General features: G+C 30.9%; 1 protein-coding gene, 1 non-coding gene and 1 pseudogene across 3 annotated transcripts; all 3 read right to left on the bottom strand.

The window, feature by feature from the left end:
* Positions 1–41: 41 nt before the first annotated feature.
* TRNAN-GUU (transfer RNA asparagine (anticodon GUU)) lies at positions 42–115 on the bottom strand. The gene has a single exon. It is a non-coding gene; the product is annotated as a tRNA-Asn (tRNA).
* Positions 116–3302: 3187 nt separating this feature from the next.
* On the bottom strand, positions 3303–13122 carry LOC114754414 (U-box domain-containing protein 4). 2 transcript variants are annotated; one of them, XM_028943183.1, is made up of 2 exons: positions 13118–13122; positions 3303–4407 (listed from the first exon to the last, which is right to left on the bottom strand). In XM_028943183.1, the coding sequence occupies exon 2, from the start codon at positions 4372–4374 to the stop codon at positions 3538–3540; it is 837 nt and encodes a 278-aa protein (XP_028799016.1). In that variant the 5' UTR covers positions 4375–4407; positions 13118–13122; the 3' UTR covers positions 3303–3537. The 2 variants fall into 2 exon arrangements, with proteins under 2 accessions (XP_028799016.1, XP_028799015.1); XM_028943182.1 differs by lacking the exon at positions 13118–13122 and having other exon boundaries at positions 3303–4510.
* Positions 13123–16135: 3013 nt separating this feature from the next.
* On the bottom strand, positions 16136–19835 carry LOC114754363 (aspartyl protease AED3-like; annotated as a pseudogene).
* Positions 19836–23824: the final 3989 nt, after the last annotated feature.

Below are 23824 nucleotides of genomic sequence, written 5' to 3' on the forward strand. Positions count from 1 at the left end.
ACAGTATGGAAGACGAAGAAAAAGAAAATTGAAAAGGAAAACGCTAGAAGGAGGGCTTGAACCTCCGACCTTGTGGTTAACAGCCACACGCTCTAACCAACTGAGCTATTCCAGCTTTGTTGGGGGTTCTTCAAATGTCATTATATACTGACTTTTTCTAAATGATTGACAAAACCACATAAATATTAATTTTTAACTATTGTAATTTTTTAAGGTTGACATGCAAATTTGTCACAATATTTTAAAATTATAATAATTTTGTCTCATACCATTAAAAATGTTAATAGCCAATATCACTATTTTAATAGTCAATTTAAGTTTTTTAATAATGGGAAGAAAATTGCTACGAATTTATTTTTTTTAAAAAAAAAAAATATTTGCACGTTGAAAAGATTTCAGGGGCAATTCTAAGGCAATTTCGGCTAGGGTGTTGCGCATTTAGACCCAAGAAGAAACACTTGAATATCAATCCAGCTCGAGTTTGTTTATTTTGTTAAAGTTAATAAATTTTCTATTTTATTTTCTAATTGCTTCTCATTGCTCAATTTGTAATTTCTAGGTTTTCAAGGACAAGTTCTAATGAGAGATGTTTTAAAATAGGGTAAATCAGATGGCGAAAGAAATCTGATTAGAGGGATATAAAATCAAGTCATGAAAAATAATCTCACTCGTACGGCGATAGTACTATGGGTTTTTAAACTAAAAAAAGACTCACATAACAACAACAACAGTAATAATAAATAAATCCTAATATGTCATTAATAATTAAATGGAACCGAAACACTAGTTAATGACTCTTGGCTCATGACCTTATTAAAAAAAACGAAAATTACAAAATAAATTTGATGACTTAAACAAAATAAACAAACTGTAGATGAATTTATATTCAAGTAATGCTTCTTGGGTCTAAATGCGCAACACCATGAGCCAAATTGCCTTGAAATTGTTTTGTAGGTTTGCATTAGGGTGCATAGCCCTTGTGAGTGAAAAAAAAAAAGAGCACATTAATCCTATTTTTTTTAATATTCACTTTTATATGTTTACTGTGGGCATAAATTTTTTTTTTGGGCCAAACGTAGGCATATAATTAGATAATTATTATTCTTAATAGAAAACTCAGTCATCTAAAGAATGCATTTGAGATTCTTGTTTTTACATTTCGATATAACGGAATAACGGATGCTCTTTTTTTTTTTTTTTGCCAACAGGAATAACGGATGCTCTTAGAATACCACTTTGGTAGAGTTCATTGGTTTTTGTTATGGAAAGATAACATCAAATATTACCTCCGATCCTAATTATAAAAGCCAGTTGACTAATTTCAGAAAATTAAAAAAGTAAGTTGAGTTAGTTATATATCCTAAATAGGTGTTGTCTTTCCTAAAATATCATTGCTAATCAATTATATTGATTAGACCTATCATTGTTAAAAGGGCTACTTTGGAAAAAAATATAAATATGAGAGACAAAGTGGATTGGGGTCTTATATTTAGGACCAAAATAAAAGTCAAACAAGGTCTTATATTAAAGATCGGAGGTAGTATTAATATGTTATGTTTGTTTTCGTCTCTTTCAATAAGTATATCTGATCATATTATTTAGAAGTCATTGATTTAGGATCTTGCAAGTGTTGATCAAATTATACTTAATCTCCATAACTCATTCTTCATGCGGAAGAAGCCAGTATTCTTATTCTGTATGTCCTACATGATAAGCTCATCGCTGTAAAGTATTATACAAGAAAAATTACTGTGAAGTTCGAAAGAAAGAATACAGGGTTAATATAATTTTTAATTTCTGAAATTTGTTCTCATTTTTAGTCTACCAGGTTTCAAACTATAAGTTTTAATCTTTTAAGGGATAAAATGGTCCAAATTTTTATTAAATTATAAGGGACTAATATTTTAAATAAAAATAAACTTCAAATAATAAAACCTATGTTTAAAATTTTAAGAATTAAAATTAAAATGAGGATAAATTTAAGTAAGCAAAAATTATATTAACCGAAGAATATAATTATAAATAAATCTTAACTTGCAATAAATAAGTAAGATGCAGTGACAAATTTCAATGCAATAAATGACAATAAGTTTATATTGCTTACTTGTTGCGAGTTCAATATCTTAAACACCAATTTTTTCAAAAAAAAAAAAAAAGGGAGTTATGTTAGAGAAGTTAAGATGAATTAGGTAGTTGAAATAGGCTTCATATACAAGATCTTATTATTATTGTGTAGGTGTAATGCAACTATAAAAAAGGTATTTCTAGACTTCATGAGATCAAATTGGTAAGGCATAAAATTACTTTAAAATAAGTAATTCAAATACTCACATAAATAATCATTTCTGAAAAAGGTTCATCGAGCATAAATTTTCAAAACTATTTTATGATCATTGCAAAATACGAACATTAACTAATATATGCCCTTTCTGTCTTTTCTTAATTTATTTATACTTCAGTATTTCATTCCAGTTTAGTTAGATCCTTGATGTCTGCTCTCTTAAGAAATTTGCTTCTACGTACTTCTGTTCTAAATTCAAGTCCCAACAGCATCGTTCTTTTCGAAAAATGAAAAATTCAAAGTTTTAAGTGTTAATAATCTTGTAGGGAAAATGAATACATACATTTCTATGATTCCATGCATAGGAATTTAATTAAAAATTGGGTGAAATATAAAAAATTAACTTAAATTAAAATCTATTAAAATTGTTTTCGTCAAAACTCACGTGAATTGTGAGATGACGATTGAAAACAACAAGAGGACATGATAATTGTGGTTCTTAAATATCATTTCTCTTATAAATAATTATATTTAAAAATACCATTGATGGGATGTCTCAAAAAAAAAAAAATCAAGTAATCAACCAATCGTAAGATAGACGATCTGCTCTGTGAAAGAACTAGAAATTCTCAATGTGTAACTAAATATCATCAGATTTAAAATAAATAAAATATATTTATAAAGTACTCTTTCAGAGTTTCAGTTTTAAATATAAAGTTTTTTTTTATAATATAATTTCCACTATAAAAAGAATCTTATATTTAGGATAAAAAAATATATTACATATTTAATTCAATTAAAATATATTATTCTATTTGTATTCTTTGCCACTTCTTATTGAACAATTACTATACGTTTTTCTTAAAATTCATATTTTTCTGTATATTTTAAAAATATAACATTTCTTTTATAAAATAAAAAAAAAAGGCATATATATAAATATATATATATATTCATGTCACCTCTTATTCCAAGAAATTCGTATTTCTCACCACCCAAAATCGGATAATAGACGGTCTGCTTTATAAAAGAATGGTATAAAATCTGTTATTAATACGCCATTTTCTGTCAGACTTTACAGTACATGATGATGATTATTATGCTGTTTACAAACAGAATTAACACCCCTACTTTGTACATTATCCATCTTAGTCTTAACCCTAAATTCAATTTAGAGGGAGGAAAACAAGAAGGCGGAGGAATCGGACTAAGATATGATCAAATACAGCAAAATCAGATCAAAATTTCAATGAATTTCATGAAGTTTGATCCCTCAATCCATTCTCATTGCTTCCAAATCCATCAAACAATACCGTCAACAACGTCACCGCCTTGTTCTTCCCCTTGGCGCTGCCGTTCTCCGCCACGTCGGCGAGGCCGTCCGTGGCCGTCTCGGCTTTCTCTCTCACATCCGCCGCAACCTTGTCCCCTCCGCACATCACCAGATTCAACAGCGCAGACACGGCATTCTCCTTCGTTCTCATACTTGACCCAGTCGCTGAATCCATTAGATCTACCAACACTCCGATTCCTGATACCTTCCGAAACGCCTCTTCGCTCTCCTCGCAACCGGCGATTTGCGCGATCACCGCCGTGGAATCCTCCACGATCCCGATTCTTCCATCCTTCACAACTAGAGAAAACAACGGCGCAACCGCACCTAGATGGATCATCGTGCTTCGATTAAGAGGATACAGCGAGATTCCGAACAAGGCCTTGAGAGCGTCCTTGATCGACCGAGACGGCGAATTGAGGCTCTTGATTATGTCCACAAGCGCGTACACGATGTCACGTTTCGATCCGATTATCGGCCGGTACTCATCAACAACGAGGAGACTGTGCAACGTGGCGGCGGAGGATTGAACGGCGGTGGGAGAAGACGTATCTCGATGATGCGACAAAACGTGTGAAATCGCGTCGAGGACACCGCGCGTGGACACGAGAGCCTCTTTACAAGATATCGAGATATTCAAAAGCGTCGCCGCGGCGTTCTCCTGAGAATCAGGCGTAGACGAATAAAGTGTTTCTGCTAAGTAAGGAATCGCACCAGAATCAACAATCAGAGGACGAATTTCTGAATCTAGCTTCGTCATAAGACGAAGCTGACAAAGAGCATCCACTCGAGTCTTCTCGGAAACAGAACTCAATTTTCCGACGAGATTACGAACTGTTCGGCGCTTAGCCTCCGTGGAAGAACCGGAGAAACTCATTTCTGCGGCGAAAAGCGATTATGGGGGAATGAGTATTTCAATTTTCAGGGTTTGGTGTGAAAAGCGTGAGGGGATGAGGATCGATGTTGTGGGGGTAGATGAAAGCGAAAGGTGAGTGCAGGAAAAGAAGTGAGAGAGAAGAAATAGAAAAGATGGCGGAGAGATGACAACTGGGCGGAGGTGAATGAAAAGACGAAAAAGGGCTCGCCGTCTTCGATGAGCGTCGCTGTCAGCTTCGGAGAAGGTTAGAGCTTTTGACTATTACAGAGGGGCACGGACAGGAATTGAGGAAGAAGACAACTTGCTTCCCAAAGATTCCTTTCACTCTGATATTCATTCTTTTTTTTCCTGGAAAAAAAAAATACAAGGATAAATAACTAATATGAATTTTTAATTTTAAAAATTATAACTAATATTGTACTTTTTTTATTTTTTCAATATGCTAGTATAACTTAATTTTAAATTGGTAATTTTTTAAGGGAAAACCATATTGGAGGTACCTATACTTTTTTTCAATTTTCAATTTGGTACCTATGTGTTTTTTGTTCTTAACTAAATCTTTATTTTTCCTCTATTAACATCATTAATCCTTATGTAGAGACTAAAAATATCAATAGAACAAAGTTATAAGAGCTAATGTTGCTAAAAAGATAAAATTAAATGTTTAATTAAAGAGAAAAAAACACATAGGTACCAAATTAAAAATTGAGAGAAAGTATAGGTACATTCAATATGGTTTTCCCATTTTTTAACAGTACAAACAATAACTTTAAAAGGTTCAAGCAGAAATCTTAATCCTCTAAAATTGAGGATAATAAATATGAGTAGAGAATGTAACGGGGGAAAAAACTCGTTTTTAATGATTTGTTGATTGGGTAAATTTCACCCAAATTCACCATACTCAATGTCAGAAATTTTATAAAATTTGATTTCATATAATTAAGAAAAAATGTTTTTTTTCCCCTTTGTTTTTGCTGAACAGACTATAGAGACGATGTCCTATGAATGAAGAAAGTGATAAAATATAATGAATTAGCTTTTTGTTCACACGAAGGATTGTTTAGAATGAAAAGAATCTTTCACTTTTAACAATTCTGGCTTTCTTTGGCAACAGAAGAAGATTAGGTCTAGCAGAAAGGATTAATTTCTCATAATGTGACAAATTAATGTTTGAATCCTTACTGAAAGAAATATTTATATTTAGTACTCGACAGTATTTCAAATAAGATTACTTTCAATAAAAGGATACTTATGCTTTAAAAAAAATTGGGGCCTTTTCTCTCTGTCCCCCCCCTTTCCTCTTTTTTCACAAATGAATTTTCTATAGACTCGTCTTTAACAAATAACAAACAGTCATCCACGTTTAAAATGCACCAAAGGCCAATCTCTTTAGGCATGAAAAAAAATATAGTGATGAAATATACACAAAGAGGGGGGACGGAAAAAGGAAATCAAACGTGCTCTCGTAGACGCACATCTATTTTGATTGTTTTTAGTTGAGTATTTTAATGTTCAATTAAACATATTTTCATACAATATTACTGTTCCAGTCTTTAATATAAGACCTATTTAATTACTTTAATTAAATTAAAAAAATTAGTTAAATTAGATAATAATAGTAAATATGACATATGTTTCCCAATATAACTTCATTTAAAACTTCTTTAAAAAACTAACGTTTCAAAGAATGTTTTAAATTATTTTATTAAAAATATAAAACAGTAGAATTGATGTATGTGTGGAATTAATGAATAATAAGCACTCGCTCACTTTATAAAATATATAGGTGTATTATTAATAAGTAATAAGTATTATTGTAGTATTTAATTATTTAACAGGAGTAATTTAGGAAAGAATTGACAAATATGATAAATAGGTCATATATTTGAGATTAAGATTAACTTCTAATTAGGTCATATATTAAGCACTAAAATAGGATGATCTTTTTTTAAGGTCAAAATTTGCACTTAATTCAATTCGGTATTAAGTCGGTGAGTTGATTTAATTAAATCATTCTTTTCTGAAAATATTTTTTTTATAATATTAGGCCAACGGATGCATCTTTCTTGCCGGACTCAGCTTGGGCTGTTCCGATCCAACTGTTAAACTATTTGCTTTCATGTTTGACGATAATTCAATCTCAAGTCTGTAATTTTTAATTTTCAGATTATAAGGGTCTAGTGATTAAGACAACATGATTAGTAAATTTCACAAATGTAAAAAACATAAACAATTATTTGTTAAACAATTTTTTATGTTCTAATAATTAAATCAATAAAAAAATTGTTTACACGTACAATTTGTCAGGATAAAAAATTACTATCCTTAAAAGTAATTTTGAAAAACGTAGTTGAAATTTGTCAAACCTTAGCTCCCTTAGGGAAGGACACGAATGATTATTATTTTATGATTTTTGCTTGGATTTTGTTATGGGTGCCTGAGATTGTATTTGAATTTAATACAGGCTATCTTATGAAATTATTTAATTTAGTTCAAATGATGTAACCAGTAGATGTAATCCTGCTTATAATAATAAGCCCTTGCAATTTGCAATTAATTTATTGCTTTATAGTATAATATGATTGATGAAACTCATCCTCTCCTTTATTTTTTGAGGATCTTTTGATGTATATTGATTTATGATAAAAGGGCATGAATTTGGTATTTATCAATTATCATAAAAATAATTATTTTGTTGTCATCCTTTACCCAGCGAAAAAATTCAAAAACCCATAATGTCAGGTACACAAATTTATATTTAATTGAGACCTAATAAAATACAAATAATCTAAATTAAATTTAAATATTTTATATTTTATATTTAAAATTTTAATTTTTTTAGTAGCAAGGTCACTTTTAAATAAAATTATTAGTTAAAAAATAAAATAACATCAAATCTGATCCACTAAATTCCAATATGAACGGATGAAATCCATGGTGCATATCACCAGTTCCGTCTCAAAACAACTATTAGTATAATTATTTTCTATTTAAATAAATGATATTTGGTACAACTAAGTTGGATTTAAATATTGTGGGACATATAAAGGTTGCCTTTTCAACAATTTTTGTCAACAAGATTTAAATATAATATTTTTAAGGAGACGTGGGCACTATATATTAATTCTTAGTCTTTCCTTCTTTAATTCTATTTTGTGTTTACTTTTCTCTGGGTTTAATCTTCCAACTGCACCTTCTTGTGTTCACTTCATCAACAAAACAAGTCAATCTGGGTTTGGTGAGCAACTCATAATAGGGTCAAACTTCCACTTCATTAAAATTATGGCTAAGGAATCCATATGAACCAATCAATATTTTAATGCTTTTATAAGTCACTTTTTCTGATCTTAAATGTAAAAATTAAATAATTAATTTTTTGATATTAAAAAAAATTAATTCTTCTATAAATTAAGTTGTTGATGGTAAGATTATTAATTTATAGTTATAAGAATTTAAGAATAAAGTAAATTATTTTTATTAATCGTTACATTTAGAATAGAAGGAAGTGCTTCGAAAGTGATAAAAAAATTTATTTAATAATTAATTGCAAGATTATTAATTTTCTTAGATATAAGAATATATTAGGAAATTGGGTGATAAGAAAATTTTACGTGTCAATAAGTAGTACACAGAGGAAAAAAATAGTGCGACTTATTAAAAAGATGGGATGATAGAGAAGGATATACATATATATATATATGTATATGTATATGTTGGCCCAAAGAGAAGGATAATAGTAGTATATTGATGTTTATATAATTCAATTCATTCGCTTGTTTGGATAAACTGTAGTTTGTTTCAATTAAAATCTGTCAAATTAGAAAATTTAAAAATATAAATGATATGATTATTAAAATAAATGACGCATGAATTTGAAATGAATATATTTTGAGGGGCAGCTCAAGATATCTCACTATTTTCTTTGCATAATAAATATATGATTCTAAGAAAATTATATTTTGAGTAGGTGAAACATCAAAAGATTATTCTTCCAGCGCAAGACATAATTAATCAATTTGAGTATATTAAGAATGTTAATTAAATTAGTTAGTATGGTATGTTTAATTTTTTCCTAAAACACCCGAACATCCTCCTTATAAATTTCCATCCTCCTTATCCTATTTGGTTATTATTGGAAGAATATCAATATAAGTAATCTGAGAAAAATTAATAAACATGTGAAATATGTTTTATATATGGGACCAATATCAACTTCCTCGTTAGTTCTTATATTAAAGGCCGGAGGAGTATTGTTCTTTGTTTTATTTTTGCGCCATCCTTCAGAATATTATTAGCGGAGCTTAACTTTAAACCTATTAATTTAGTCTAATTTTTTCATAAATGGCTGTAGTAATACAAAAGGCAAGAAAAATATGGTCAGAAAAGTTAATATAAGGCCAGCAAAATTAATTTATTATTTATTATCATTGCACGTGTTAACTAGCAAGGTTCACGACTATTTCCAGTGTGTCTGACTTGATGAAACAAAACAATCCCAACTTTCGGAATTTGAGTCCAATTTGTATCAGACCATTTATGCTGTAAAAAAATATAAATTGGTAATTGCAATTCTTTGAAAAATTCTGCTGAAAATTGCTTTTTAGCACAACCAATTCTATTTATTTATTTTTTTTCACCAGATTGGATAAAATAAGGCTTAATTAAATTCCTGTATACACATAGAATTAAACACGCATGTGTACTTAAAAAAATATAATAAAAGTAAATATGTTCAACTAATCCAATCATGGTCCTATTCGGCAAACTGAGTTTAGTCTTCGAGAACAGATTAGTTCTAACACTAAAAAGTGTTTGGTTTAAAAAAAAAAAAACACTTTTGAAAAGTACTTCTACATAAGTTAAGATAAAATTCATCTCACATATTTATTTTATATATTATAAAATCACTTTTAAAATGATGATTTCGTTTCCATCTCAATATCTTTAAGGCCAGGTCAAGATTAGTTCTTTTGTTAATATAATAATTTTTTCTGATTTTGGTTTAAAAAATAATGGTTTATATATGCGTATGTTATTTATATTATATTAAATTTTTATGAACTCAATTAATTTTATGATAATTTTTTATGTATCATATATAATAAACTATATTTATTATTATCATGAAGATTTTTAAGAATTTATTATTTTAATTTAAAATTTAAAATCAATTCATTAACTTAATATTTTGTAAGAATAATGTATAGTTGTTTTGGTTTTGTTAGAAACATAAATCAATTATTATCAATATGAACGTCTATTATCCCATGCTTATCATAATAGACTTTTATCATGTAAATTTATCATGATAGATCTTTATGATTCATTTATCCTAATAGATGTTTTAGTTAATGTGCAAATTTATTTTTGAACTATCTTTCTATACACATTTGATATCATAAAATTTTATGGTGTAACAATACACATGAATATTTCTAAATGAAACAAAAATGTCATTTCTGTTAACATTTGTTACTCATGGGGTTATACTGGTTTTTAGGGGAACTTAAAGATCAGCATTGATATATTTATTAGAGAGATCACTTTTGCTCCATTTTTAAACATTCATATGTATTGTTGGACTCATGAAACTTTGTGATGTCGAATATGCATGCAGAATATTTCATGGGTATTTTTACATTTTAAAAATTATAAATTTGAGCTAATAAATAAATATTATGTCAATTTCTAGCATTCATATTTTTCTTTTAACTGTTCTAAGAGACAAGGGGTCTTTTACCATAAAATACTTTAATTTTATACTTTGCATATATATAAATATCATGTCAATTTCTGGCGGTCATATTATTCTTTTAACTATTCTATGGAAAAAGGGAGTCTTTTACTATAGAGTACTAGACTTTTATACTCTCCAGAAGTGAAGAAAAATAATAACTTTGACTTTATCTTTTAGATATAAATGTGTTTCCAAGACCATTTGGATCTAAATGGGGTTGTCTCATCATCAAGTACTTAATATAGATAATTTCTTAGATAAAATTCATTATTATGAAGTTGTTTTTACAAATTTAACTTGAGCCGATGGATCCTGTTGTAAAAATTCTTGAAAATCAGGCTTCTTGTGCTTATAACTTGTTATGAATAATAGAAGAAAAAATAATTATTCAATTTTTGTAATTTTGGTTCAATTACAACTCAGTCTTTAAATTTTAACTTGGTGCAATTTGATAACTTTTATTATTTTGATTCAGTTAAAACTTAGTCTTTAAACTGTAACTCAATTCAAATCAATTATTATAGTTTCGACTATTTAAATGATGGTCTTTATATTTTAGAAAATGAAAATATGAGTACTAAAATTAGTTTTCAAAACTTAGGGATCAATATTTTAAACAGCTAGATTATAGATGCTAAGTCGTACCAAATCAACATTTAATGATTAAGTTTTTATGAAGTCAAAGCTATAAGGACTAAACAGATTGAGTTAAAATTTAAAAACTAGGTTGCAATACAGGAAAACTATGGGGACTAAATGATTAAATTTTCTCCTAATGAAACCCTCAAATCAAGGAGAGAGATAGGAATAATATGGACTATAGAACAATAAAGAGAAAATTAGATGGAGATAATAGGAGAAATTCTCTTGCATAAAATTCTTTTATATATCATGAAGCTATTATTAAAAAAGTTATTTCCTTTATCATAATATTATTTTTCAAAGGAATTTTTCAACGCAGATAACTTTATTTTTGGCAATATCAAAAATTAACTCATTATTTTCTTTTATAATTTTTTTGAATAATTTCTTTGAAGTGGGACCGCATCCGATACTGCATATCAAGTAAGGATCGGGTTGATGGCTAAACTTGTCCGTTCGGTCTTTGTACCTCCTTAAGTAGAAGCCCTTGGCAAATAAATATTCATGTCTGCAGGTAAATTTAATTTATTGTAATTTGTATGGACAATAGAGTAATTTCATAAATAATTTAATTTAACTAGCTACTACAGAAACTAGCTTTTAACTGATACAATAATAAATAATAAACATCCCAATAAAACATGTAAGGCTAAAGTATGCTTGTAGTCCTTTAATTTTATACAATGTTTTAATTTAGTCTCTTAATTTTAAAAAGTATATTTTTAATCATTTAACTCAAAGATCATTAATAAAAAATGATGATACTAAGATTTTGAATATTTATAAAACATTCTCAAATGTTAAAATATTAAGTTCAGTTTACAAAACAATCATATCATAATTATTCCAAAAAATCATCATTTAAAACTAATGATTTTAGATTAAAAGACTAAAAATATACCTTTTAACATAGAGAAACCAAATAAATACTTTAGCTAACATGTAAAAGATGATTAATGTCAAAAGTTTTACTATAATTTGGTTTAAATTAAATGTGGGAGAAATATTATATCATTTACATGATCGAGTATTACTATTAATGGTCAAAAGTTTTAAGGAATTTAGGCCCATAAGTCTTTGTAATGTCATCTACAATATTGTCTTATGAGTAACAGAGTTAACAAAGTCTTGGACTCTATTATAGCACCAAACCAATGTGCTTTTCTAAAAAGAAGATTAATTTCAAATAACATCCTTCTAGCATTAGATATTCTCTCCCAAATTCACAATGCCCGAAATGGCTGGAGGAAGATTGTTGCTATTAAGATTGACTTCCCCAAAGCTTTCGATAAGCTATCATGGAACTTCATCTATGCTGTTTTGAAAGTCATGAATTTTCCACAGAAATGGATCTCTCTTATTATGGAATGTCTCACCATTGTTGACTACTAGATTCTCCTTAATGGAAAGCTCACCCTAATCATCACTCTTGACAGGGGTATCAGGCAAGGTGATCTACAATCTCTTTACCTTTATATTATCTTTGCCAATATTCTATCATGCTCGATCAATCAGCTCCAACTTTCGGGTCATTGGAAAGACATTAAGGTCTGTCAGAGGGCAAAGGACGCCTCTCATGTACTATGTGCCGATGATTCCCTTCTTTTTCTTGAGTGTAAACCACTAAATCTTCACTTTGCTAAACTTGTGCTTAACATGAATGGGCTTTGGTTTGGTCAATTGTGCAATAGCTGGAAATCTTTTATGATTTTCAGCCCCAATATTTCCTACTCAAACAAGGTTAGATATTCCAAGTTTATGTGTTTTTAATTTTCATCTAGACTATGCAAGTACTTGGGCACTTGGATTGACCGTAGGAGAACCAAATCACAAATTTATCATCAAGTTATAGACTTAGTTGAGCACAGGATCACTACTTGGAATTCTAAACTTTTATCTTAAGCTTCTAGACTCATATTAATAAAATCAGTCTTGGCCTCAGTCAACATTCATATTCTCTCTTGTATCAAACTCCCTTATATGTTTGTGAGAGAATGGATACTTGTTTTGCTTTTTTTTTTTTTTGGGTACGTCTTCTAATAAAAGGAAAATTCATGTGCTAAAAAGAGACAAACTTTTTTAGCCTATTGAAAAGGGTGGATTGGGTCTAAGACCAACCAGGTTAGTATATCAAGCACTCCTTGTAAAACAGATTTGGAGAGTCATCAACTCTGAAGAAACCATCCTTATTAGCTTCCTCTTTGAAAGTGAAATATATTGACTTTCATTCTCCTTGCATGATCAAACTCCCTTATAATTCTTCTTGGATCTAGAAGGGCATTACTGACCATGCTAATTTGATAGCTAGAAGATTAAAAAGGAGGATAGGAAATGGTTTGCTTATCCCTTTAAACCACCATTTATGGTGGCCTATATAGCAAGATCTTCAACATCATATGAATAATAAAATGGTGTCTAATCCTTTATTGTACGTCTCATCTATTTAGAATCTAGTAATTTGAAATTCTCATCTGATTAACCTTATTTATAGCCAGCATATTGCCAAGCAAATTATGAATTTGCCTACCTCCTTTTTAAATCCATCTAACAAAATAATCTAGAATGGTTACTCCTCAAGTGAGTACCTTGTTAAAGATGGAATGAAGATCATTTGGTCTACGCCTGATATTATGAGCACAATTTGTTTAGATTTTTGGTGTCTTTTGTGGAGGCTACGACTGTCATATAAACAATTGTTATTCTTTTGGAAACTATTAAATCAAGCGTTGCTATCCTTTGATATCTTAAGATTCATCATCTCAATAGTCTCACTTTATGCCTATTTGGTTGTGATGAAGAGGAATCCTTAGAAAAATTAATCTTTTCTTATCCTCAGCTTTTCAATTCAGCTTGAGCTCGATAGCTTTGAGGATTTCAAAATTTGGATCACTTCAACTTTTCTTGCTTTGCAAAAGGAAAGTCATTCCCACTTAATTTGTGGGATTATTTGCTTATTGCATACAATCTAGTAGAAAAGAAATAGATTTTCACATGAGGGTAAAAGGGAACCTCCCTTGTAAGTGATTCAGGAGGTTTAACGTTTAAGCTCATTTTTTACTATGTTTGTGAGCAAATCTGTTTACAGCAAAATATACAATTGGATCCGCCTCAACAACTTATTCAAATGCATGATTGGGATATTCTTCTATATAAATATAAAAATACTCACACCCACTATTGTCATCGTATCATTTGTTATCAAGGCAAACCCCTAAAAGAATTTCTTTGGCGAAACCTCACTCTGACAGGGCAAACATTTCTTTCGAAATGTCTCAGGGCATCTTTATTTTGAATAAAACTAGAGGTACACATGGGCAGGGCTGAACAGGACAGGAACTCTGCCCGATACCTAGCTCGAAGTATAAGCGGGTTGCATTTTGTAGCCCGCTGCCTGGCCTTGCCTGTAGAAGCCCTAACTATTTTGGACTGGGCCTATACGGGCTGGGTAGGGTAGGCTTCACTACCCAAATGGTGATGACTTGCTAATATCACATGTAAAAATATTTTCATCTATACTTGAAAATTACATTTCATAATTTTACATTTTCACACATTGAAATTATCCAGAAATAGTTCAAAACAAGTCTTAGCAAATATCCAAATAAATAATATTCATAATCCATTTAGAACAAAACAACTTTCAAGATTGTAATTAAAACCTTAAAATTCAAACGGTTTGCATCAATCTCCAGAAAGTTGAAAAAAGAATAAAACATCTAAAAAAATTGAAGAGGGTTTGAAGCATATTGAGATATTCCATTGAGAGTCAGGGATGGCGATGTAATAGAAGCTTGATTATCCATTCAAGTGGCAAAAATTAAATGTTACCTAAAGGATTGCAAAAGGATATTAAAAGTGAAGCAATGGACTAATAGGAATAATATAGAACATATAAAAATAGGGTGAAAATAATTGTAAAAAGAAAAATAAAAAATCTTAAAATCTTATAATAATTTAATATAACCACTTTTAATATGCAAACACTTATTATGCGATACAATGCAGTTAGCATTCCATACAACTAAAAGACTTCTTTCTATCATATGACTTGTTCATAGAAAATTAATACAAAATAAGCAAATATAAATTAAATAAAAAATAAAACATATAATTCAGATAATTAAACCCCAATTTTCTTTCCCTGCTCCTACTCCAATCTTGTTTTCTATCTTGTATAAATATTCAAAATTGTTTATTTATACAAATATGTAATGTATGAACTCCATTCTCCAACCAAAAAAAGTTGTTAATAGCATAGAGGGGAAGACTGACTTATAAATAGCCAACATTACAACAGCAATACACAATAGGATATACCCAATAAAGCTCATGAAGAACAAGTTAAAAGCAAGATATTATTGCTTCTTTAGAAGAATTAGATCCCCTAAAATAGAAAACTAATAGACATCTAACAATAAAAAATTAAATTGCAAAGAGGAGGGAGATAACTTTTTTTTTTTGGTAAAGAAATATAATATATTAATATTATTTCATAAATTATACTCCTTCGGTCCTTAATATAGGACTTAATTGTTGAATTGGTTTTAGTCCTAAATATAAGACTCATTTATCATATTTATCAATTTTCTCTAAATTACCCCTATGGATACTTCCCTAACCATAATCAAGTAGAAGAAGAAGATGGGGTATTAAGAAAGATGATGTTGGTATTTTAGAAAAAACATATTACATTTCTTATAATTAACTAACTTACCTGACTTTCTTAATTTAATCAAATTAGTTAAATAGGTCTTATATTAAGGATCGAAGGAGTAATATATATAATCCGTGCAGGGCAGCATGTCCTGCCCGATGCCCAGCCCTACCCATGAAATGCCCAACCCAAAGATGCCTATTCTTTTTCGGGCTGGGTTGGGCAATTTTTCTTCGGACTCGGGCTAGCTCAGAAGGCATTTGGGCTTCATACACACTCCTAGATAAAACAGTCTACCATGTTAAATTCTCAAGCCAAACTATTGCTGGGCATCTATAGTGTTGATAAGAGATTTCTACAACTTCCTGCTAGTTCCATCAACCATTCAACTATTGCTTGGCCAGAAATCCTTGCACTTCTTCACAATTATTCTTATTATAAATTTAATGTTATTTCTAAAGATTGTTTTCTTCATTTTAATTCCTTTTCAATTGGTTTACTCTCAGTATTTACTTTGTAAACTTTGCTTCTTTTTGATATCATTTTGTCTTTGATTAAAAAATAAAATAAAATAACACAAAGTCACAACCATATAGATGGAAACTTTGTAATAGATACATAATCACATTTATTATTATATCATCTCTGATTAAAATACGGAAATAACATTCAACTTAATTAAGCAACATAAATTTAGTTCCATATAAATCATAGTGTTCACTATGTTCCACATAACTATCAATAAACCCTAAAGCAAAAGCCAAACACAATCCGAAAAGATCAAACACACCTTAACAAAACTTAACTTAAGAGACAAGATTTATTATGAAGAGCAAAGCTCTCGAGCAACACCAAGTTTTGAGTTTGGCACATCATAGAGGATACGATGGTTTTGTTGTTGCATGTTGGCGATCACATTCAGAACAGAGTTCACATTGTTCGGCACCGCCGCCATTGCTAAACAACTGGTGCTGCCGGCGGTGCTATGTATTAGGATGTTGTCTTGTGGGAGTGTGACATTCATGCCGGAAAAGATGAATGTGATAGTCGGAGCAACTATTGGAACTGTGTAACATGTGTCAAATCCTCCCAAAGTTGTTACTGTAAGATTCTTACCTACTCGTTTTCGAAATTCATCTCGAACAGCAGTGTAAGCTGGTTCAACGAGACGAGTGAATACCGTACCTAACATAACATTTAATAATAAAAAATCAGGCATGAGCTATAAATGTTTTCTATGCATTATAGGAGGATAATCAATTTTTTCTGGGGAAAAAATGACTGCAAAAAATTGGTAGTGCTCATATTATTACAATGAATGAATAGTGATAAAAACTAGTTTTATAAGAATGTCATATTAATTAATAATAAATAAATAGCATAAGTAATTATAGTGTCGTCCAATATGTTACACTATTTTTGAAATTTTCAAAAAAAATATTACGCTAATTAAAAGTTAAGGGTAACAAACACACTTGGTGGAAGACTTGTGTGACAAAATTTCTATTTTACTTTATATTAAAAAAAGGAAAAATATTTTCTATTTAACTTTATGTTTTAATTTTCTGATGTGTGAAATGTTAAAAGTGTAAGCACTTGGTCCAATCATGTGAAGCTTTTTGACCTAATTTTGGAGATCATTTGACCTAAATTCAAAGCTGTAAGGCTGCCGGCATACTTTTTTAAAAAAAGGAAGCCATTTAGTTGGACTTCATAAAATATGGACATGTGAACACAAGGAAGATGGAGGGATTCTTCCACATGCCCACTGTCTTTGAAATGTATTATATATTTATAATTAAGTTTCCTAATTTGCAAAAAATACAACCAAAGTTTTTTTTTGGCACCTCATTGTAATTTGTCATGTATGTGAAAAGACCGCATTGTCTTATTCAACCTGGACAATATAATATTTTGATATCCATGACAAATTACAACCAGATTCCAAGGGACTTGACCTTTTTTTTTTTTTTTGCAAATAAGTTTTCCTCGTATTTTTCAATTTCCAGATAAAAGAATAATGCGGTTGTTTTTAATTATTTAAATTTGATCATGATGAGAAATATTACCTGAGTCAAAAATAGTGCCAGCACCGGTGTTGGTGTTGAAGGCCAAAGCCGCCGGCGGGATATCTACAATTTTCCGACCAACCCTAATGCCTACCAAGTTGACGTAATAGAGAGATGGTCTCCGGGGATTTTTCAGAAGAGGAGTAAACTTGATCCTAGTGGGCTGGGCTACAGGCCCAAGCCTCAACGACCCAGAGAAGTTGAGGGATTTGAAGCTGGGTAAACAGTAAGAGAATGTAGACTGGTAGAGATTTTGGGTCTGGGAGAGTAAAGACAATGGGCCTCGGCCCAAGCCCAATAGGCCCTGTGGAGGCACAGAGTTCCCCGTTGCCTTGTGAATACAGCCCAATGTATAGCCCAAGTGGGTCAGCGGCTAGAGTCACTGTGTCCTGCACCAAGTTAGCAGCAACGGTGGAGCCGCCGTATGTCAAGTTGAACCCACACGCGCTGCCGTCGCACGTGGGATTAGGGACCTGAAAAGTGAAAAAGTAGCTTTTATAATGTTTTTGTTGGATGCAAAAGCTTTTATAATGTTAGCCCCGTGAACTTCTGCCCACTAAATGGCAGGACACAAAAGCGAAAACAAACAAGGCGATGGAATTTTGGATCAATAATTGGATATGACGGGGGAGTGAACTCCACGCGCAATCGCAGTGGCGCGTGGCCTATAGGTGAATATGATTGAAGTTAGCTCATAGGGTGTTGGGCAAGCAAGGGTGCATAGTGGGGCGCCGGAAAAAATAATGAATATTGCGTGATTACTTTTAATATTAACAATTTAAAGTTAGAAATTGAATAATTCACCCCACAATTCCTTATTTACAAGATGCTATGTGAGTCCTTAATATAAGATTTATTTAACTAATTTGATTAGATTAAGAAAGTTACGTAAGTTAGTTAATTATAAGAAATATAATGTTTTTCCTAAAACACCATTATTATCTTCCTTGATATCCCATCTCCCTCTTCTACTTGATTATGATTGAAAGAGTATCTATAAAGGTAATTTAGTAAAAATTGATAAATATAAGAAATATGTCTTATATTTAGAACCAAAATCAACTCAACAATTAGATCCTATATTAAAAATCGGAGGAGTAGCTAACATGCTAGTAAGTGACTAAGCCACAAAATTATGAGCCATTACTTATATACTTTTACAATCCCACTTTATTTACTGATATTTCTGTTTTATTCTTTATTTTCTTAAATAATTTCAGTCTAATATGAATGTTTCCTTTATTAATTTGGCATCTAAATAATTATTTTTTAAAAATCAGAAATAAAAATTCTGTTTATCATGCTCAAAAAAGTACGAAGATTAATAAATTAATATGAACATAGTAACTTGCTTACTCTATGGGGTATAAATTTATAGATTAAGAATACTTTCATAATGGGTACGAAAGAAAGTGACAAAATCATTGAAGGAAATCAGAAAAGTTCTCACGTGACTCCACAGTATGATTTGGCTTGTTCGTCCAACATGCATCTTCCTCTCAACCCCACACTAACGTTTCACTTTTTTTAAATCTTCTGTAATTTCCAACCTCATTCATCTTGTAGATCTCCCACAATTCTGTTCTCATAAACTATGTTTAACTTGCAAGTTTAAATTTGCATCTTCTTAAGAATCTGACAGAAACCTCATCAGATTCTAAGACCAGAAACTCAGAAAGAGAGAAAAGAATGCACATAAACTGTATGAGAAAAGTTCATCACCTGTTTACACTGAGAATCTGCACAAGTAAGGCTCTTGAAGGAGGAAGACTTAGCAGGATCGAAGAATGTGGAAGAAGAAGGACAACCAACACAGCCAGTACAGGGGATCCAAGCAGCGTCATTACTGGTGTCCATGGCCACTAGCAAGGTCTGAGGAGGTGACCCAATCTTGGCTCTCACAATGTAAGTGGGGCTTTGAATGATCTGCCGGCCGGAGGCTATCGGTACGACGGATTTCCGAGCCACCAGGCTGCTCAGGTACTGAACCCTGGCTTGGTCCTCGGCTTGCTGCTCAAGAACTGTCTGTTCCCATGAGAGTGGCTTTGAGGGCTTGAATGGGGAACATGGGCTGAAGATGTGGAACACTTGCAGGGTTGAACCATGGTCTTGGGTTTCACATTTGGGGTTGAATGCTAGGGTTTCAGAGAAGAAGACGAAGAAGAAGAAGGAGATGTAGAAGATGAGTGGAAGTGGGACTGTGTTTCCCATGGTTGCTATTTGGTGTGTGATGACTTGAGAGCAGCATATAGTGCTGTTTATATAGATGAGAAATTCTTGCTTTTGGGAAATTAGCAAATTGCTAAGATAATTAATTGTCGGCTGATTTAATTTGTTACCTATTAACTAACCCCAAACAAGGTTCCTTGATTCAAGTCTTGCCACGTGAGTAAGAAATAATATTAGCTCTTGTCATTTGTTTGTAATATTTCAAACTTAATTGATATTATATTTGTATAATATGCATCTATTTCTAATTTTTTAGGATTTTTTGGGGCCAATTTTTCCGATCAACTAACGGTTAAAGTAACGGATATTAATAGATGAATCACATTGGACTTTTTTGATATTTTAAGGGCGACATCACTTCACTTAATATATAATTTATAACACTTAGTGCTTTATAGAATATTATAATTTAAAAGCAAAAGGCCCTTTTGTCCTTATGATATGTTGAGTGAAACAAATGTCTAATTACATTATATGAGCATACAAGAATAATTTTGTGGCAACAATGTAAAAATTATACCTAATTTTTGCTCTTGAGTAAAACAATTTATGAAACTTCAATTAATGATTCAGTTCAAGCTATATATGCAATCATTACTTAAAATACTCTGTTTATGGAAATATGCATAGAAGTTTTCCTCCCCTTGTGTTGTGGATGGAAGAATCCAAATTCTTTTTTTTTTTTTTTTAAGGTGAAATGGGGAATAACCTCACCTTTCAATATGTGGCGCCCTTTTTGAGCCCTGATTTTCTAACATGAACTAGGTACTCGACAAATTGACTAATTTAGACTCAAGGAGGTGAAGCGGGTCGTTTAAGAGGTTGGGTCGTCTACTAATTTGTCTGAATTGTTTAATGTTATAAATTAATTATATAAAGGTCATATATAATTAAGAATAAAAAGGAAATGTAGGCGAAACAACATGGATACTTTACTTTTTATAAGTTGAGGGTGAAAAAAATAATTTTAAATAATTCACTTCTTATTGTGTCTCAAAAAAATTTTTTTTTTTTGAGATAATTTTTTATTCAACTTTATTCAAATTATTCGTGTTGAATATGATTATTAGTATGTAACTTATTAAAAAGCAAAATAACTCGTTAGAAGATGTGTTCATATTTAATATTTAATAAAACCTCAAATAGAATTATCTTTAATAAAAGGATATCTATATGTAGGGGGAAAAAATGCAAAACAGCCAATAAAAAACTTGGAAATTAAAATGTGAAATTCCTAAAAGAGTACCTCAATATGCATAATTTCATAAAAGTGTAAAATCCTAAATTTCATAAAAGTCTCAAATATAATTATAAGCATGTAACTTATTAAAAAGTAAGATGTGCTCATATTTAATACCACCTCCAGTCTGTAATATAAGGCTTTATTTGAATTTTATTTTGATCTTAAATATAAGACTCCAATTCACTTTGTCCGTCATATTTATGTATTTTTTTTCAAGGTGGTCATTCTAACAATGGTAGTTCTAGCTAATACACTTGATTGGTAAAAATATTTTAGGGAAGACAATACATATTTATTATAAATAACTAATTTAACTTTTTTCTTTAATCTCCTCAAATTAATCAACTAGCTCTTATAATTAGGACCGGAGGTAGCACTCAACAATACCTCAAATAGAATTACTTTTAATTAAAAAAAATATCTATGCGTAGAAAAAAAATGCAAAACAGCTAATAAAAAATTGGAAATTAAAATGTGAAATTCCTAATAGAGTACCTCAATATTGAAAATTTGAAGTTAGTCGGAAATGACTCAAATGCCTTCATTTATTTTTTTACAAAAAAAAATCCAAAAGCCCTCTCGCTCGAGACCCCAATGGCCACTGGCGTCACAGCCCCCTGCTGACCAGAGGAATGTTTTCGGGTAATTTAACAATCATGACTTTTAAATTTCAAACTTCTAAAAATAAATAAGTGACCTTTGACTATAGAAATTGTTAATATATGATGAAATGTAATTAATGTCCAAATAAAAATTGTGAATAACATGAAACAGTGGCCTTGTTACTTGTTCAATATATAAAAGTTGTTAATAGCTCATGTAATGTGGTCGGTGCTTTTACAAAAGTCACGAATAACCTGAAAGAATAGTATTATTAAATGCTAAACAAAAGTTGTCAATAGCTCATGAAATCTAATTAATACCTATACAAAAATTGTGAATGATCTGAACAAGTGACATTATCTCAATTTCTAAACTTGAGATGGTAATAACAAGTTCTGAACCCATTTTACCAATTTCGAAATAAAAATTAACAAGTTACGATTTCAATCTAAACATTTAGGAAAATAAGGAAAAAAAAATCACATCTTTAGGAAATGTTCGACTCTTAAACTTGATAAGGAAGGCAATAACAAATTTTCAATTCACTTTACCAATTTCTGAATGAAAATTATAAATGGTGGCATTTATACTTTTTGCTTGAATTTGAAAATATCATTTTAAGTTTTTGCACTTTTATGAAAATTATGCATATTGGGGGTACTCTTTTGGGCGTTTTACAATTTCCCGGATCTTTATTAGTCTTTTTTCCTATAAAAAATGAAAGGGGAAATTGCAAATAAAGACCCTCCAATATATAAAATAGCTATCAAGGACCCTAAATTTGGAAAATAGCTTCAAAGGACCCGGTCCCAAATTGCAAATATGAAATGATGGTAGAATGTCCAAAATGCCCTCTGTTTTTCTCTCTTTCTTCCTCTCCAGATCATCTTCTTCCCGACCTTGCCTCCTCATTTTCCTCTCTCTCTTCGTTCTCTCTTTCCTCTCCAAGTTTCCTTCCCTTTCCTCACTCTTTTCCCAGAGTATATGGAACTCCCAATGTCTTTCGGTGGTCCTCTCCTCATTGTCATCTCCGTCACCTTCTTCTTATCTTGCTTACCTGCTCTTTCGTCAACAATGAAGCCTCTTCCATCATTCTCTCTGTTGCTGTGGAAGGAGAGGAGAGTCGGGAGTTTGAGGGAGAGTGACAGTCATTTGTAATGCTTGTAATGTTTGCTTGCAATGTGTGCGGTGATTGCTTGGTGCTGAGACAATGCCCAATAAATCTGGATTTTTATTCTTCATTTCTATTTTGATTTTCAGCTTGTGTTCGTAATTGAAAATAACGAGTTTGATAAGTTGTTGAAAATAACAAGTTGACAAGTTCTGATACCCAGTTCACGACAAGTTCAGTAATGCGAATAACAAGTTTAGCAAGGCGAATAACAACTTCTGATAAGCAATTCATAGAAATTCGAGTTTCTCTGTTAAAATGACAGCATTTTCAGATTTCTTTAGCAGATGACAAGTTCTGATACACAATTCATGACAAGTTCAGTAAGACGAATGACAAGTTTAGTAAGGCGAATGACAACTTCTGATAAGCAATTCATAAAATTTGAGTTTCTGTGTTAAAATGACAGGTTCCCAGTAGGTTTTCATACTTTTTCCTGTTAAAATGACTGGATTTCCACATTGATTTATCAAATGACAGGTTTATAATAGAAAATGACAAGTTTTCATAAGATTTTTATGCTTTTTTTTTGCTGGAATTACAATTTGCACATTTCTGACAGCAACAACTTCTGATAAATACGAAATGACAAGTTCAGAATGAAAAATGACAAGTTAAGTATAGCAAATGACAAGTTCCCACAATATTTTCATACATTTTCATACTTTTTCTGCTAAAATTACAATTTGCACATGTCTGACAGCACCCACTTCTGATAAACACGAAATGACAAGTTCATAATGGAAAATGACAAGTTAAGTATGGCAAGTGACAAATTCCCATAATGTTTTCATACATTTTCATACTTTTTCTGGTGGGATTACAATTTGCACATTGCTGATAGCAATCACTTTTGATAAACAATAAATGACAAGTCCACAATAGCGCATGACAAATTAAGTATGTAAAATGACAAGTTCCCATCACGTTTTCATACAAATGTAAATTTCTCTACTGAAATAACAATGTTCAGATTTCTGACAGC

The sequence above is a fragment of the Neltuma alba genome, unplaced genomic scaffold (genome assembly GCF_004799145.2).
Source record: "Neltuma alba isolate B1F8T4 unplaced genomic scaffold, ASM479914v2 tig00010134_pilon, whole genome shotgun sequence".
In the NCBI taxonomy this organism is placed as follows: domain Eukaryota; kingdom Viridiplantae; phylum Streptophyta; class Magnoliopsida; order Fabales; family Fabaceae; genus Neltuma; species Neltuma alba.

What these genes read in the sequence shown, in the direction of transcription:
- LOC114754414 (XM_028943182.1), bottom strand. Translation starts at nt 4,491, where the DNA reads ATGAGTTTCTCCGGTTCTTCCACGGAGGCTAAGCGCCGAACAGTTCGT.